This window comes from Ursus americanus, chromosome 4, assembly GCF_024610735.1.
Source record: "Ursus americanus isolate L20-20 chromosome 4, mUrsAme1.1.p, whole genome shotgun sequence".
NCBI classification, from domain to species: domain Eukaryota; kingdom Metazoa; phylum Chordata; class Mammalia; order Carnivora; family Ursidae; genus Ursus; species Ursus americanus.
Window position 1 is genome coordinate 78,045,808 of NC_142130.1, and position 19,118 is coordinate 78,064,925.

At 31.5% G+C, this 19,118-nt stretch overlaps 1 protein-coding gene across 2 annotated transcripts in view; it reads left to right on the top strand.

The window, feature by feature from the left end:
- The window catches only part of NCAM2 (neural cell adhesion molecule 2), a 506,926-nt gene that overhangs the window by 469,851 nt on the left and 17,957 nt on the right, over positions 1-19,118 (top strand). Inside the window, exon 16 of one of the 2 annotated variants that reach the window (XM_087861738.1) lies at positions 373-6,430. The exons of the other annotated variant lie outside the window; for it this stretch is intronic. Within the exon in view, the coding sequence (XP_087717864.1) occupies positions 373-479 (107 nt within the window). The 3' untranslated portion in view covers positions 480-6,430. Of the gene's footprint in view, positions 1-372; positions 6,431-19,118 lie in introns of those variants that run through there. 2 annotated transcript variants of the gene reach the window in all.

The window sequence follows — 19,118 nt, forward strand, 5'->3', positions numbered from 1 at the left end:
ATCTTCATTTGAGAATAATTAAGATGCTTACATTTAAAGAATCGATGACAGAACTACTGTCTGATTTATGTGAAATAAACATTATTAGTATTGAATATCAATATTGAGGCTCAGCTATGATTTTAATACGTGTGATAACTATTTAGAAATGTTCTATACAGATTTTAGCCATTCTATGTCTTGTATCAAAGTAATTTTTTGTAGGTAATTTGTAATGGCTTTGTGTAAATCTTGCATTAATTATTTTCTCTTTTTTTTCTTTCCTACTGTCACTTTTTTCTTTTTCTTTACTTTCATGTTTGTAACCCTACTCTATTCTTCCTTAATTATTTTATTCTTATTCTATTTTCAAAAACGATTTCCGTCACGCAGATAAATGCTGTGAAGCGAATAAAGGCGAAAATGGAAGCCAGTCATGGCAGCTGAATGCTGCTGGGTTTTCTTTCATTATAGCCATAAGTTTGTCTTGGATGTTTTAATGTTGTTGTTACATGATATTTCTTTTTATGCCCCGAAAATTTACAAGGCTAATCTGAAATTATGATAAAAATTTTTCTATGGTCCAACTAATCATGCATGTATCTTCACCCATGAACAATTAGCCTATTTTCCCTTCCCCAATTTGTCAACCTTTAAAGTAGATAATTTGTCAGGAAATCACTGAAAGAAAGAGAACCAGGATTGTTTCTTCCAGGACACAGTTCACTGCATAATTTGCTTCATTCTAAAGTTTCCTTTAATTTCTGAAGTTGACCTTGTTAAATATCATGTCACTTTTACTTGGAACGTAAGCATTTGCTGCATCTGATCTTCTTTATTTGATTATTTTGCAAATATAATTCAATATCCATGACCATACATTGTATAATTAGTAATTTTATTATGTAGAATTGTGGATCTTTAAATTGGTTTTAATTGTTACTCTTTTAAATGTAAATTTCTAACTTTATGGACGTTTATAAAATTTCATAGCATTTACCATTTATATAAAACGTAAACCCTATAACTTTTATTATACTAGATGTGTATCCCTATTGTGCTGCCTATTTTCCTCTTAACTAACCTAAAATGTCATAAGGAATAATAGTGAAAGAATTTCTTCTTTTAAATTTGAACACCAATTTTAAAATATCCATTTTTCATTTACTGAAAATATCTCTCTGCAATTGTCCCAAAGTAAAAAATTAATTAAGTTTGAATGTGTTTAAAAAATTGCACCCTGTTCACTGGATATGGACAGTGCTGTGAACTGACAGCAGCTAGTTAGCTACTTCTTGTGAGAAGATGAAATTGAGATGAGAAGGAGGTGTTACTACATTCCGTTTTTCAGAGGAAGCTGGATTTGAGGGAGTATCCTGAGTAATGATTTCAGTTTTGACATTTTCATTCGTTGTAAAATGAGAAAAGTGTTCTGTGCTTTTCACTCCCAACCACACTCTAGCAAATGATTCTTACTACTCATTCAGGACAATTAGAAAGCAATCAGGTTTACATATATCACTAGAGTGACCATACTTATATGGTAAATCAAATTATTGGGCGCTAGGCTTTAAGAGTCACTCATCAGAAACTATTTATTTTGCTGCATGAAAGTATTCTCTTACTCTTAAAAAAAAAAAAAAAGCTACAGCATCCTATATGTAAGATCTAATGCTAGACTTCCCTTTAGTAATCTGTCTTCTTTATCTTTTCTAAACTCTGCTGTGCCCTGCTGTCCTTCTTTCTTCTGACCTAGCAACGGACCTTTAGAATGCAGAAGTAACCCATCCACAGATTAAACACACTTCTACTTCCTTCCCTTTTCCTCTCCTGAGAAAGGGATTTCCAGACTTATGCAATATGGAAATCTAACCTGCTTATGCAGAATGTTATTTTTAAAATCACCATAGCAAGGGCGCCTGGGTGGCTCAGTTGGTTAAGCATCTCCCTTCGGCTCAGGTTATGATCCTGGGGTCTTGGGATTGAGCCCCACATCAGGCATCGAGTTCAGTGGGGAGTCTGCTGCTTCTTCTCACTCCCCACTCGTGCTGTCTCTCTCTCTCAAAGAAAGAAATAAAACAAAACAAAATAAAATAAAATAAAATAAAATAAAATAAAATAAAGTCACCGTAGCCAAATTTTTTTAATTAAAGAACTAATTATAAGTGCATATTATGTCCCAGGATATCTGTATTTGGAGAAGATATGTAGACGTGTTGGTTACTAATATGTAGAAAGTGCTGGGAAAGTAAAGAGTTCCAATAACTCTTCCAGGAACAATTTTTCCTGTTCACTATAACCTGAACTGGATCTTTCCAATAAGACAAATGTTTCCACAAGACTCGTGTAGAAATTATTTTGACATAGTATATGATAGCAAAATACTTTTGTGGAGAACATGGAATATGTATTTCATCCGATAACATAGTTGACTTTTTTAAATTTGATATTCTATGACTCCATGCCACCAACAGTGATATGAAGAATACTCAAAGTCAGGTTTACATGGTACCTAAAGTGATATTTTGACACTTGAGAAAATAATCTAAAATTAAAATTTGATCATCTCACAGAATTATTTACATTTAATAAATTCTTCATTAAGTTTTTATAAACATCTAAGTACAGATCAAGTTTTTAATCCTGAAATTAATAAGCAATCTATCACTTGACCAAATACTTATGCTTAGAAGAATGGTTATTTTGCAGTTCTGAGAAATGCATAAATTCTTGAAAATAGAACGTTAGAATCTTAAAATACAGGTTCTGTGCTTTGGTTTATTTCTACAAGAGAGAGGAAAGCACAAAACTCTGAACAGTACAGCTATAACATTTCAATAAATGAGACCTTAGAGATTATAAATTACCTTCTCAGATTTAAAAAAATCTTAATAATATGTAAGTGTTGCTAAATTATCTTTATTTTCTGAGTTTTAGTTTTGTAATTGCAACCATGTAATCTGACAGTGCTTTGTAGTCTAATATCCATCTATAGGTCTGAACGAATGTGATTGTTGGTAAGCAAAACATAAAAATGCAACTTATTTTAAGTCTCTCCCTCATATCATCCAATGAGTTTTTTCATCCAGTAGATTCTTAAATAAAATCCTGTGTCTGAAATGTATAAAATATGAACTTGTGTGTTAAGGTGAGTTTTATGTTCGTCATTACATGTAATGTGTCTGTGTCTACTGATATGTATATCATATCTCCAAATGTTAAATAATTCCAGAATTTGTTTTGAACGTAGTCTACCAGTGATTAAGTTAGGCTGATTTGCTTGTGGATGATTGCTGCATCTGTATGTGGAGAGCAGGATTAATTTTTTGTATGAACATGGATATCTCCTTTTTTTCTCCTCCCCGCTTTTGCCTGGTCTGTCTTCTTTTCTCCTTTTATTATTTAGTCTTAGTGGTTTCTTACTCCAAACCAAACTCCATAATTATTCGTCAGATCACTATAAGGCTCACCGATATCATGTGCCAGATGTGCCAACAGACTATGCCTTGGAGGTAGCAGTAAATTCTTTTCTAGGAAACTTTTTCTTGTATAGAAGAATCATATGTCAATTGCCATTTTTCATCCTCTCTCCTCATATTAGTCATTGGGAATAAGTACATTTTATAAATGCTACACTCATCCTATTTTCAAAAACATGACACAAACGAACATAAATGCATTCCTTTGTGGTTGACATGGACAAAATTAAAATGTCTTATGGCTTATTTTTTAAAATTTATTTCCCTTTTTTCCTTAGCTTACAGTATTTTAAGTGTTTCAAACAAATTATTAGACATTGGATTAACAGTTTATGTATATAATTTCAGTTGGACATATAAAATTAATACATGCACAAATAATTTAATTGCAATGGTTTTTACTGTTTAAATATACAGAAGGTTTTTTTTTTAATTAAGAATTCAAAATACAAGCATGTACAGTAGTTCATAGGTTATACAATTTGGGTCAGTTTGGAAGCCATTACAATTTAACTCAAATATTTTCCATATAAGAATGGCCACTTATCATATTTAATTTAAAACTGAAATAAGGACAATTATATAGTAGTTTCAACTTTGTACAGTTGGATTTGTGATTATTCAGTTATATTCAACAAAATAGAGTGTGCAAGAGGTAATTAATCTTTTTTGGGTCAGGATGAACTCTTACATATCTGAAAAGTATCATATTTATTAATATGGTTTACCTACCCTAGGAATGGAAAAATAAATTTTAAAATTACAAATTATTTTAGTGATTTAAGATAGATATTTATATGACCAATACAATCATTAAGTATGTTTGGGTCTAGTTTTCAAGAATAGTTAGTTCTTGTTACCTATAACAATACTTTAAGCTTGAAGTAATTAAGAAATCTCTCTAGTCATGTAAAATTATCTGAAAATTTCCCCCTCTTTGTTTTTGATTATGATATTAGCAGCATTAAGAGCTTTAAATAGTGTGTTACAATACTACCTAAATTAAATGTTATTTATAATTTTCTTTAGCCCTTATGTATTATAATTTTACTTATTGAATAAAGATATAAGATAATGAAGGTCATATCTAAATGTGTCATTTTATGTATTTTATTATGGCTCAGATCTGTGAGGCATAATGTAATATCCTTTAAATAACCTTTGAATAGTTACAAATTAAGTAGGTTTTCTCTCATTTTGGCTTCCTTCCTTCCTTCCTTTCTTTCCTCCCTCCCTCCCTCCTTTCTTCCTCCCTTCCTCCCTCTCTCTTTCCCTTCTTTCCTTCTTTCCTTCTTTCCTTCTTTCCTTCCTTCCTTCTTTCCTTCCTTCCTTCCTTCCTTCCTTCCTTCCTTCCTTCCTTCCTTCCAATTCATTCTTTGTAATATTCTCCCTCCCTCCCTCTCTCTTACATTCCCTTTTATTTCTCCTCTTTGTCTCTCTTGCCCTGTTGTTCTCTCTCTCTCTCTCTCCACCCCCTCCATGTTTCCTTCCCTCCCCCTCAGTTTCTGTCCATGAATAAACAGGGTTTATTTTTTTCTACTCCTTTTCCATTAATCACTGGTAAATCTTAAAGTATTAGCATTTGTGCTATGGATATATGTCATAAAACCTTCAGAAAGACTAATGCATTGAATGGGTAGCTCAAATTTGCATATTTCAAATTATTGGAGATACAAATATTCTACAACTAGCCCTTGAAAATATTTCAATGTGAACTGAAATTGGTAAAAATTCTACTTCCAAACCAGCTGATTATGTCATAAAAAATAAAGAGAATTATTTAATCACTATTAATACTTGATAGTTTATCTTAGAATTCAGAAGGTCTCACCACAGTAAATTTTAGGACCTAGCTAAAGAAAAAAAAAAATCTTTCTAACATCTCATTAACCTGATCTCTTCTGTATTACCATCTACATTGGTAGAGTTAACATTTAGAATTAACATTTTTTTAACTTTTGCATATAAAGCAGTAGTATCATCTCTTTTAATTTATTGTACTTAAAAACTTGATGAAATACCTAAAGGTTGTAATAGTATATTAAGCAACATCTCAATTTTTATCTAAGGCAAAAAAAATTCAGTAACCTTAAATCTAATTTAATTGTCTTGAAATAAGACAGAGATAGGGATGTAATAACCAATGTTGGGTTTTCCAAATACCTTTGGTTTTATTACCTTATGTAAGATGAACCAGATAAAGATTTTCTGGTAGTAAACCATTTTTCTTCTATGGCTATTAATTAATTTCAAAGCCTAAATTGAAAGCATTAAAACAGCTGAGGAAAACACGTATGTTCAAGAGTTCTCTTATATATCTGTGCTGATCTAAACTGCAACGGGTGTCCTTATGGCTTTGTTGGTAGACTGTTATTTTACCTAATTTTTAAAGATAGGTTGATTCAAGTAGAAACAAATTTCATTTTAAGTGTGAACTAACTGAATGTATATTTAGGTATGAAGTTTCTTAATTTGTGTATGTTCAAGTTAAATTAAGTTATTCTATATCATTCCATTTTAACTAATAAAAATATAAAGTTACACATTTACAAGCATTGCATAATATTAAGAGATAGCACCTTTTAATTATATCACATTTATTTTTATTCTGTATGTGTACTAAATGGGCACTATGAAATAAATCTCATAGTTAATCTTTTTTTTTAATGCAAGCAGTTACAAATTACTGTTTTAAGTAACCTTCATGATTCATGAGCTTCTTTAAGAATATTTTTATCTCACATCTTACACTGATTTTATGTATAACACTTGTGTTTTAAAGTGACTATTTCTGATCATTTTAATTGCCTTTGTTTTCATCATAGCTTATTTTCTTGAAAAAAAAAAGTATGTTATAAATGTATTGTCTTCAGTATCATCTCTTATTTAAAACCCCCAACATAATATCCAGCACTATGTGTAATCCTATGCATGTGTTTCATAGTATATTAAATGTCATTTTATTTTCTGTACCTCTGTGTCTTCATTGTTGTAATAAAGAAAACTGAGGAAAAGCTTTGTTATATGTGTTTTCTTTATTACTGGTACAAATCTTTTCTGTCCTTGTTGTGTGTTTTCATTCCTAACTTGATCAAATCCAATATCGCAGTGTAATAAACATATAGTCATTGAGTGACTTCTATTTTGAGACAAATAATACATCATCAGTAGACTCAGATTGCAAAAATAATTTAGAAACACTGCTAAATACCGTTTCTTTCATAGTAAACTAGTTACAGAGTCGTCTTAGAAACTTCAATGACTAGTAGGAGATCAAAATAATCAGATACTATCTTAATAAAATACAAGACTATAGTTAATAATTTTAATAATGCAAGCATTGTTAGGTAGTTTCCTTTGCTAGCAAAAGCTTATAAAGGCAGAAGTAAATGCTTAAAGAGATTTTTCAAATCTCTTTGGTTAATGTAGTACTATAGTTCAGTTTAAGCACCATGAGAATAAAGTTGTAGAAAATTCCTAAGGTTCTCTGCTCATCTACAGCCAAGGTATGAAACAAAAATGGCTTTGGTTCTATTTCTTAATGTGTACTGTGTCACATGCTGTGTGGAACATTTCATCCACTTCTCATAAAGTCCCTCTGAAGTAAATATCATTTCTCCCATATTTGAGAGGAGAATAATGAGGCCTAAAGAAGTTGGATAATTTACGTAGAGTCACAATTAGCATCCAGGTCCAGCGCGCTTAATAAAATATATTTCTCTTTTTGTTTTAGTACTAGACCTGGGTTCAAACAATACGTCTTTAATATGGACATTATTCAGTTAGTTTTTATAAAGTAAAAAATTGCTGGCTTAGATATGAATACATATTTCTCTTATATAAATGCAGTCAAGTGCTGCATTGCCAGATAAAAATGAAATAGTATAGAAATTACAAAGGAGAAAAAGTTCATTTTCAAGATTTGCATTATTTTAAGGCACACTTAATCATTCTTATTCCACAACAGCCCACCCTCAAATGTATATCTTTATATATATATATACATTTATATATACATATATATGTATATATATATATCCCCGATTAGAACATATTTGTATACGTTTCAAAATGAAAATTTTAATGTAATATCTGTATTTTGTTAAAATTTTTATACTTCTTTCAATTGATTCAACAGTTATAGAAGTTTTGTACATTGGGAGAGAAAGAAAGTTATGTTTTCTTTGTTGTTCTTGTTCTTGTTTTTCCTGAAACCCCTTGACAATGAGATGGCATCAAATGGGAAGTATCTGGGAATTGTTGGACATTTTTATAGTGACCGTCACCGTAACTTTACATTACTCGATTAGCTTTTCATTACTTTATTATTTGGGGTCACTGGGAAAAAGCTAAAGAGATTTGAGGAAATTTAGTCTAATATCCTAATCAATACTATTATCTTATTATGTCAGCAAACTGAGGATCAGAGAAGCCCAATGACTTCATTGACTCAGTATTCCTATCTTTGTTTTATCAAATTACACTGAATCACAGATGGCATAACTCAATCCCTAGTCCATAACTTATATGGTCCTGTGTCTTTGACCTAGTTCCTTTGATTTCTTCTTGATTGCCTCATGAAAAATCAATGTGGCTCAGGAAAGGCCACGTATTAACCAACCGCAGTTCCTTCAATCACGGTACTTCATGGTACTTCAACAATTCAGCTTGTTACCTTTTTCACTTAAACTCCTACCCAGAGCTGCTTTCCCATGATCAATGTAATACACTCACACTCAGTTCACAACCCTAAAAGGATATCAAATTAAATGTAATCACTCTATGATTTGTACACATTTTCTGAAAACTATAAAATGACTTTTTTACATTGTTCATAGACATAGGTCATTTTCTAGTAATATGAAGTAATATTTTTACATACTATCTAATAAAAACTAAACTAGATGGTTTCATATCAGCATCTGTCCTTTTCATTTTAAGAAATCAATAAACGGCTTCAAATCAGAATTTGCATAGTGGCTATCTGCTTCCTTCTCTACTGATTTCTCATTTATTATTATAAAGAGAAATAATTAAAATATTTTAAAATTCATATTATAATAAATATAAGCTATTTTTTTCCTGCTCAGATAAGGTTAACAAAAGTAAAAATCAGCTCTTCAAACTAGCATTTCTGCTTTGATGAATGCATGAACTACAACTTCCAGTTTGCTCTTGTTTCTATATAATTTCACAAAGGCTAAACTGGATATGTATGTTACGTGGAAGGTTAAATGCAAAACTCTCTGATGTTCTTGAAAAATGATAAGAAAAATATTCTGCTTCGCAGTTTATGGGTGAAAAACAGAAAAAATATGGTGGGGGTTTTTATATACTAGCCTGAGACTTACTGTGCCATCAAATTGTCAGTCATGAAGGAAAGTTTGTTTCAGGGAATAGAAATATTTCTCTGCACCAGGGTCTGGTCTGGTTCATTGGTGGGTCCCATCACACCAAAACAGGAAGCTACAAATGTTTCAGACTTTCCTGTGTGTCAGTCATCGTGTACCATGTCATTTTTTTTTAATTATTAAAGAACGTTAAAGATTATTTATTAAATTTATAGACATTCCCAGTCAATCTAGGCAAGTTAGCCATTTCTTGGAAGATTTTAAAGATATGATTCTGTATTTTTTTTCATTCTTAGATAGACTTTACTTTCTAGAGAAGTTTCAGGTTCACGCCAAAATTGAGAGGAATGTACAGAATTCCCATATACTGCCTGCCCCAATACATGTATGGCTTCCCCCATTATCAACATGGAGAGTGGTACATTTGTTACAAGTGACAACCAACTGACACCATTGACATCATTTTTACCCAGAGTCCAAAGTTTGTGTTAGGATTTATTCTTGATGTTGTACATTATATGGGTTTTGATAAATGCATAACGAAATATACCCACCATTAAAGTATTTTACAAAGTAGTTTTACTGCCCTAAAAATCCTCTGTGTTCTGCCTATTTATCCCTCCTTCTCTCTTAACTCCTGGCAACCACTAATCTTTTTTACAGTCTCTACAGCTTTTCCTTCTCCATCATGTCATATGATTGGAATCATACAGTACATAGCTTTTTCACATTGGCTTCTTTCACTTAGTAACGTGCTTTGAAGTTTCGTTCATGTTTTTTCATGATGTGATGGCTCATTTCTTTTTAGCATTGAATAATATTCCATTGTCTGCATGTACCACAGTTTATCCATTCACCCAGGGTAGGGTATCTTGATGTATTTTTAAATATATTGAAAATCTGCACTTCTATTTTAAGAGTTGAAGTATACTATACAAGATATTATTTAGATGCACTATGTAATAATATAAATTATAAGTGGTCTTATGTGTTTAGATGTTTAATTTTAAAAATGTAACTGGGTTTTTTTTATATAACCCAAATGAAGAAATTGAAGTCTCTAAGACCCAATATAGAGAGTGTCTAAAACTGGAAATTTTTCAAAACCTAATGTTATAAATTCCTTGGAAAATAATACCATCCATATATTTTTTCATATGTTTTCATTTATTGTCATATATTTATAAAATTCAAAGGTATGTATATTTAATAATTTCATAATAGATTAAACAGTTTGGAATTTCAATTATAAAATATTAATTGTAATTTCATCCTTAATGGGTGAGATTCATTTTTGTAACATAGTCTTTAAGAAAACAGGTATTTTTTTATAATCATTTTTTATTATGTTATGTTAGTCACCATACAGTATAAGAAAAAAGGTATTTTCGGGGCACCTGGGTGTTACAGTTGGTAGAGCATTCAACTCTTGATTTTGTTCCAGGTCCTGATCTCGGGGTCTTGAGATTGGGCCCCATGCGGGGCTCTGCACTCAGCAGGGAGTCTGCTGGTCCCCCCCTCTCTGCTCCCTCCCATGTGCATTCTCTCTTTCTCAAATAAATAAATAAACAAAATCTTTTTAAAAAAAGAAAAGAAAAAGAAAGGTATTTGGTATTTGTGCCAAGAATTCCATTTTCTACATATGGAACAGCCTTTTAATATTAACAGAAAAAATGAATTTGGCCAGTTAATGGTTAAACCAAGGAACTAAAATTTAAATTATTCAGTTTTTAACACTGGCTAATGTTTGTTTTGGTCACATTCATTCTAATCCAAGATTTTTTTCTATAAGCCAGTAAAAACCTTCATTATCTTATGAGAAATACCTAAATCACCTTCACCAAAGAAAACTGAATACATAGGATTTAAACTGCATATGGAGAAAGTATAGAGTTAGTGAGACAAGAATAAATTTCAAAAGTAGCAGTTGGAATAAATATGACATATAAAATATTTTATATCTCTTTCACTTTTTTTTGGAATGGTCAATGGCTTCCATTCAAGCCCACTTAGCAATTTGAAATGTCCGTGTAGTTAAGAGCATAGGGTATTCCATTATGTAAGGACTTCAGATATTTTACAATCTCTCATGTTTTATTGTTGCACCAGATTTGTGACAACACTTACAAATATTCATTTCTAAAGTTTTCAGTTATTTGAAACATTTATCAAAAAAGCGTATCTATTAGTGTTTACCCCACTATTTTTTTCAAAATTAGCACATCTTATTCCTTTAATACCTTTTCTTATGTTAAATATATTATTTTAACTTTTTCTGAGAATGTGACAGGTTTCCATTAACACTCCCATAGAAGAATAATTTTATATTTTGGAGTGTTCATTTTTACAGGAATTATTCTCAAAAGATAAATTCTAAAACCTTAAGGGGAATTGTGTAGATTAAGAAAAGGGGGGGTAACTGGGTAACTCAGTCAGGTAAGCATCTGCCTTCGGCTCAGGTCATGATCCCAAGGTCCTGGGATCCAGCCCCACATTGGGCTCCCTGCTCAGCGGGGAGTCTGCTTCTCCCTCTCTCTCTGCCTGCTGCTCTGCCTGCTTGTGCTCTGTCGCTATCAAATGAAGAAATAAAATCTTAAAAAAAAAAAAGTGTGATGGTGATGAGCCACTTGCAATGTCATTCCATTTAAAAGTATACAGAATAATTATACATAATTGTAAATGTATATTATGTAAATGATAACATTATTTTCTCTTATACAGTGTCTATTTTTTAAATATATTAATGGACACTACTTATCTAATGTTGATTCAATCCCTAATCACATGTTCTAGGCTGAGTCAACTATTTCCTCGCTGCTTCAGACCAAGCAGAGATTGACAAGCCTGGGTGCATTATGGAAACGGGCATGCAATAGGAGAGAGGGAAGCCTGGACAGACATTCCAAGCCATAGCCCAGGCCTCCACTAGTTCCCCCCCCCCCCCCCGCAACAGGTTCTACTTCCCTGTCTATGTATCTCTAAGAATCCTCTACCATCTTTTGGGAAAAGATCACACTTTTGAGGTTTTGGTGGTGGTGGTGGTGGTGGTTGTCGATTTTGTTTTGGGTGATATATTTGTTTATCTATTCAGTTGCAGGGTCTATTCTTTTTAACTTCATCATTTTTATCACTTAACTCCAACCTACACCAATTGTCCTCAATATCTTACCTCTAATATTTGTAGATCTATGCTAATTTCAAAACATACCATTTATTTTCATACATCTCCATGTTTGGTCACAGCATGTTCTGACTGAAATAGACTCCTCTCATCACACAGGAAGCTTCTGATTCTTCAGTACCTTTCAAACATTCTCTTCTTTATCATGTCTTACCTGACATTAACTACTAACTTATATGCTTTTCCCACCTATCTGCTCAGGCCACATTAATTTTTACCACTAGTAAAGCAATCAGTTGCACTGCATTTCAGTTTCTAAGTTACATGTCTTATTCAGCTCTCCCAATTCATAAGAGTCCCGAGAGAGAGTCTTTTGCCTTTCTCATATTTTATCTTCACAACTGCTTGATAAACTTGTTTAATAACATTGTGCTAAAATGAAGGATGATCATGTATTTTTGCCCAATTTATCCTTGGGCACAATTATTTCTGTGCTATCAAAAGACTAGAAAATATTTTGAAAAGTTAGTTAATTTATGACTCTGCCTTTGTAAACAAGCATATATAGGAAAAGACATTATTAGGAAAATGTGTAGAGTTTTATAATTAGAAATACCCTTTATATAATATACATGTTTACAATTCCCTTCCCATTACCAAACCAAATATCCTCAATTAGCTAATTGACTTGCCCCAAATCAGATAATCAACATAAATGAGTAAATAGATAAATAAGGTCTGGTTTATCTGTGCTGCCCTCTTAACCTACCTTCTCCCAAATAATACTTCCTAATAGGGAGAAGTGATTTGAATGGGAATTCTGGATTATCATTGAGTTTATATGTATATATATGTAAAAAGTAATTATAAATGTAAAAAAATAGTTATATATGTAAAAAATAGTTATATATACAAAGAACATTTTGACATAAGAATCAAAATAACTAAAGAATGGAGACACAGTGGCAAGAAATAGGTGATATAAAATACAGTCTTCTCCCTTCCCCCCAAAAATTTGGTAGTAAGCAAGAAGCCATCTACGTCAATGTTTTTTAACTGAGTATACCTAGAAAAAACATGACTACCTTATTAAAATATACTGAAATAGCTTGCGGATTTAAAACTCATACAAATAACAACAGTAGGCTATGTTAATGTATTTGAATAATGCTGAAAAATTATTGATGAATTTTACTTATAATATTTAAAAACCGAAAAATTTCAGGGAGACCTGGGTGGCAAAGTCGGTTAAGCATCCAACTCTTGGTTTCAGCTCAGGTCACGATCTCAGGGTCATGAGATCGAGTTCTGCATTGGGCTCCACGCTCAGCATGGAATCTGCATGGGTTTCTCTCTCCCTTTCCCACTGCTCTTCCTCCTCCCCCCACATGCTCTCTCCCTCTCTCTCTAAAATGAATAAATAAATCTTTTTTTTTTAATCTGAAAATTTCAACCTTTAAACTAATGTGTGGATCCACAAATAGTATTATCAAGGATTACCAAGTTCATCTCTGACATGAACTTTTATAATTTGTTTTTAGATTATTGAAAGAGCTCCAGTAAACTCAATACATGTCCCTTTAATGCACAGCAAATTTTGTGTGATTCTAAAAACTAAAAATCTGTCAGAATGGTCACAATATACTTATAAATAGTGCAACTTCATACAATTGTATACTCCCTTCATGATTGTAACTTTTGATTTTTTATGTATTTTTTAAGATTTTAAATTTTAAAGTCTCAAGATTCCTTTCCCAAAATGGAATCCCTTATAAAAGACTCTGCAGTTTTCTTTTCACTGGTAACAACAGTCTTTCACAGCCATCACAGATATTACTAGCATTACGTACTTTTTATCTTTACATTGTTCATTGAAAACCTCATGCCTGAAAATTCATGTTGCACCCACAGAGTTTTCATTCAGCTGGTTCAGTAAGCACTTAAATATCTGAATAATATGAACTTGAGTGAACTTAAAAAGTCGCTAATAAGTGCATTTTGTCAGGACGCTGAATGATGTAAATGCTTTCATTATCTCATGAATACTAGAAGCTGTCCAAGAGGGAACCAAGATATGAGAGAGAAAAGATTAGAACACAAAAAAGGTACAGTCTTTATTTTAGGGAGGAGGTTTTGATTCACTTAGCAATAATCTGTTGAAAGTTTCCATCTTCTTTTTTATTTCAGTGAAGGCAAATGTGTCTAAGATGCACAAAATAACCATAACAACAAAAGAAACAATAACAATAGCAGCAACAAAAGAATCTAATGGTGAGGTAAGGAAGGCAGGTGAATTACAGGAGCATACAAAAAAAAGAATATGTTCTATCCCAAATGAGGCAAAAGTCAGTTTCTTCTATCAGAGACATTAAGAGAATTTTTAGTAATTCTTTTGCTTTCATTTATTTAACATCACTCTTACAAAGCTCAGGAAAGATTTTGACATACAGAAGTATGGGAATGACCAGAAAGATAACTTGCTATATGAATAATGAACAAATGAAAAAGGAATGTTAACCATGTTGAGTTCTAGTCACAGTGAAATGCACATCTAAAGCCAGAAGAATGAAAATGACCTTAAACCTTAGACCTTAATAAAGACAGTTTATCAGAAACAACAATAAAAAACCACTTGTGAAATGTAAATATGTATTTACAATTATATTTATGTATCACAGTTCATAAATGTTAGCAATATTCAAATGTTTAAGCTTCTAAAATCTAGGAAGGTTTTGGGTAAAAGAGAAATTCTATTTTTTTAAAAGAAAATACTATAAACAACAAAAATAAGAAGTTACTACAAAGTGAGCATAGAGTAATAAGTATAACAAATGAAATAATAATGTATTTTTGCAGTTCTTTGAAATTATTAAACTGTTTTCACAATATGAATCTCAAAGAATATTTTAGCTAGGATACATGAGAATTATTACATGTATTTTATCAATAATGAAACAATAAAATTGTAATTATGATTTAGTTATATCTAATTGCAGCGTGGGAGCCACAAAATGTATAAATAATATGTTGCATTGCATTGTAGCTATCAAAGTATAAATATATTATAAAATATTACCTGTTTATACTTTAAGTGAAAAACATATATGTTAAGAGGGTACACTCCATTTTTTTTCTGGGTGTATGGGGAAGCAATAAAAAAAGTAGCTTAGAGGGGAGGAAGAATATAAAATCCAATTATAGTTGCTCTTAAGTTTGCAATTTGATTTTTAAATTTTTTAAATTAATGGAAAATGGTATTTTTAATCCTCCTTGCTGATGCAATTTGTAATGATATTCTCCTTCTTTCTAATTAATACACTTAAAGGGGTACTAACCAGATATTGGAAACTTCAGAAGTTCAAGCCCTTGTTTCAAACAGGGAAGTTAAATATGAATCAAAATGGAATGGATCCATCCATTCAGGGATAACACCGGGCACCATAAATGCAGGAGGCCATGGTCATGACACAGAAGAGAAATGTGGTATTTAGAGAAATGGAAATAGCGTGACCTTGTGCTCAGATTGCTAATATCAGTGGTTTTAACACTTCCTCTTTAATAGTGAATTTTATAATATTTAATAAATCAAAGCTTACTTTTATTTGTGATTCAGGTCACCGAGGTGACCTGAAAGTCATGTTTTTTCAAATATTTAAAAACAGATATTTGGATGATTTTTTTCTAAATACCTAAAATATATAAATATCGCATTTACACATGCCTGATTCCCCATTTAGTTTAGCTGAGAGAAGACTTAATCAAGTCCAAAGACAAATTTCACATGATTTAGGTTCTGTTTAGTAGGTCGGGATTCCCAGTAGGGAGTAGAAAGTCTTGTAAATGCATAATAAGCCATTTCTCTACACAACTCCACAGGTTGGAGAATATTATTTTCTTTCTTGAAAAGTGGGTTATGTCAAGAAATGTAAAGGCTGCAGCTTTGTCCACACTGGGAGAATGTTGTGATTAGACTTTATTTTCAATATCCTCATCATTTTTGAAATTGCAAAGGCTTATTAAAATTTGTAGAACTTTTAAAAAAATTATTATTTTGTTGAAACAGTCTAGACCCTTGTCTCATTTCTATACTTTTACTCTTCCTGCTACACCTTTTTACTCTTTGTTAATTTGGGGATCCTAGGAGAAATTCACAAAACATAAATTTAAGATAATTCCCAATTCTGTAAGTGACAGGTGATTTTTGAAAACAGCTTGTCTAACAACACAATGAGAAACTGTGTGAAATCCTTAGGGATAGTAGTTGGTCTTTAAATTAGTGCAATGTCTTTTTTTTTTAAGGATGTATTACCCTAGAGCGTGCCTTCTATAATCCAAGATTACCATGATTCTGGGGAAAGCCCTTACTATTAACCATATGCCCTTGTTAATATAAAATCTTACTCTTTTGTTCTTTGGTTGTATTATTTGGAACTTAATGAATGAAATTAAATTTTAGGAACTTGTGCTTCGTAAGTAGAAAAGGACTTAAAAGGATGTATAAACCTAAAGATTTATGTTAATTTTTTTTAGCTCAATTTTAGTACATATCAGGAAGCCCATCTACTTCTACGCTAATTAGGCAGGTACTCAATGAAGGTTTGTGAAGCATAAATGGTTTGGTAGTCCTCTTTTTTCTTTTTCCTTTTTTTCTCTTTTTTTAACTATGCAGCCACAAAGTCTTGAGATGATCAGATGTCTGATTTTAAAGTAGCTGATCATTGTGGCTTCGGTGGAGCCCAGCTGCAGAGAGTTACCTGCTTCACCTCTTTTCACGGAGGGCACATATATGTAAACAGGTGTATAGATTTACACCTAGATTTTCCATAGATCAATTGATGTTTGAAAGTCTGTTACTCTGAGGAAGATGAAGGAAGAACATATAAGCAGGAGACAAGTATACCCACTGCGATTTTGGCGGGTATAGTACCTAGCAATGTTATGAGAAACACCAAAAGGTTTCTGAATGTCTTCTTGTCTTTCATACACTGTTTACTTACTGATATTTAAGAATATCTTTTATGGAAATAGCTACTGCTATTCTGGGAGCAAAAATGAAATCTCCATTATTAAATTAAAAAAAAAAAAAAACTTTTTTTCTTTGTGTCTTTATTACTTTTCCAAGTCCTGAAAGTCATTCCCAGTCTACTTGGAGAAGATGATACGTACACACAGAAAATAGTTAAATAAAATACCAAACCATTTAAGGAGTCAAAAAGCAAGTCTAGTTTTATGAATAGAGTGTACTGGTGTTTGAAAACCTAGTATTATTAAATGTAATAAATTTCATGGAAAATTAATTCAGTGTTTATTTGTGAATTAACTTCTACAACAGAAACGTGAAGACATGCATGTGACAAATTTAAAATGAAGGGTTTTTTTTTCTTATTTTAATGCTTTGATTTTATGTGTTTATTTCAGTTAGGATGTGATTACATAAAGGTCTGCGGACTTGTATTGATTCAGCTTGCCAACTTCTAAATTTCATGGGATGGAAGGTCAGGTGGGAGGGAAGTTATAGAAATTCAGTCAGTCTGATTCTCCTATTTGCTTTCAATAATAAAATATATACCAAAAAATAGATGTTTGAACTTTAAAATTCCTAAATTATTTATTCTTATTAAATTCTAATATAAAATGCCCCTTTTCAAAGAACAATACAAAATGATCACTAAAAAGAGAGCTAATAGCAAGAATACATAAACAAATGATTTATATTGTTGTACGTCATTTAAATAGTTGCTTCTCCTCTAGCAGTGTAGGGAAAAATGGACATTTTTCTGTAAGAAAATTACACATTTTAATGTATTTACTATGTTATTCCTCTCTTGTTTATTTGATGATGAATATACAATGTAAATCTAACACAGGTATAAACAATATAAAAGCTAATGACTTAGGCCGCTATATCCTCTGGACCTCAGTTTCCTTATCTGTAAAGTAGAGCTCTTAACATTGTTTTCCTATGTAATGGACTTGTAAAAACTATCATAAAATATCATATATTATAAAGCACATGTGCAAATATCCTGGAAAGCTAAAAAGTTGAACTTAAAATCCTTTAAATGATTGCTGTGTTCAGTTTCAATTAGTTCAATAATTAAGACTGAACTTAAAAAGAAAGTGTTTTCTGCGTGTTACTGTAAAAATAAATCATTGTTAGTCCTCAAATCCTAGTGATGTAATTTTACATGTGGTCATGATTTTGTTTATGAAAAAACCAAAGACAAATGAGTAAACTTCCCCACCAGAGTAAATAGGTGGCAGAAAAAATAAAAATAAAACATTAGAAAATTTGGCTTTCATAGTTATTACAGCCTAATTTCATGGAATGTGAGATAATATTAGCATTTAAATACATTCTTAAGCCAATTTAAAAAACCCCATAACTTTCAAAGGAAAACTAAATATCTATTACATGAATCTACTTGCTATATATCCTATCCTCTGCAATGACAAGAAATATTTGGTTTTCCATAAAAATAACTTCAAGTAACCTTCAACATTTATAATCATGAGTTTAAAAGGTATAATTTTGTTAGAAAACAAATAATAGCTATTTTAACATCAATATTCCTTTACCATAAGGTGCTTTGCAAATATAATGTTTCTAAGAGCTTTTCTAAAGATGGAAATGAAACAGATCAATATACTGGTTTAATGCTAAAAAGGTCACAAATAAAATATCATTTAAAAGCTAACTAGCTAAACCTAAGTAAAAAAAAATGACTTTATTCTCAAGAGAATAATCAGTGTTTAATAAGAGATAGTGTCCCACCTTACGGTGCTGATGAAGGAAATATGTTTCTAGACTAGTTTAACTTTAGATGGTCTATTTTTTCCACCAAAACCTCATTTCCCTAAAATTTTACAGTAGCAAAATAATAATAGTAGTAGCAGTAATAATAATAATAATAATAATAATAATAATAATAAATATTGCCAATACTTGTTAAATTTTTACTCTGTACTGGGCAATAAGTGCTAGAGGTGTTAAGTACATTATTATAATTAAATTTATACTTGCTGGGGCACAAGAGTTGCAAGTTTGTCGGTTCAGTACTTGAAGAATCCTCACCCGCAACTTCACAGGGATTCTGTAGAAGTACTTCCATGTTCTAGCACAGGTGAACCACAAAGTCGCCTGGGGAAAGTGCCAGGAACCATGTCACGGATAGAATGATTTTTTTA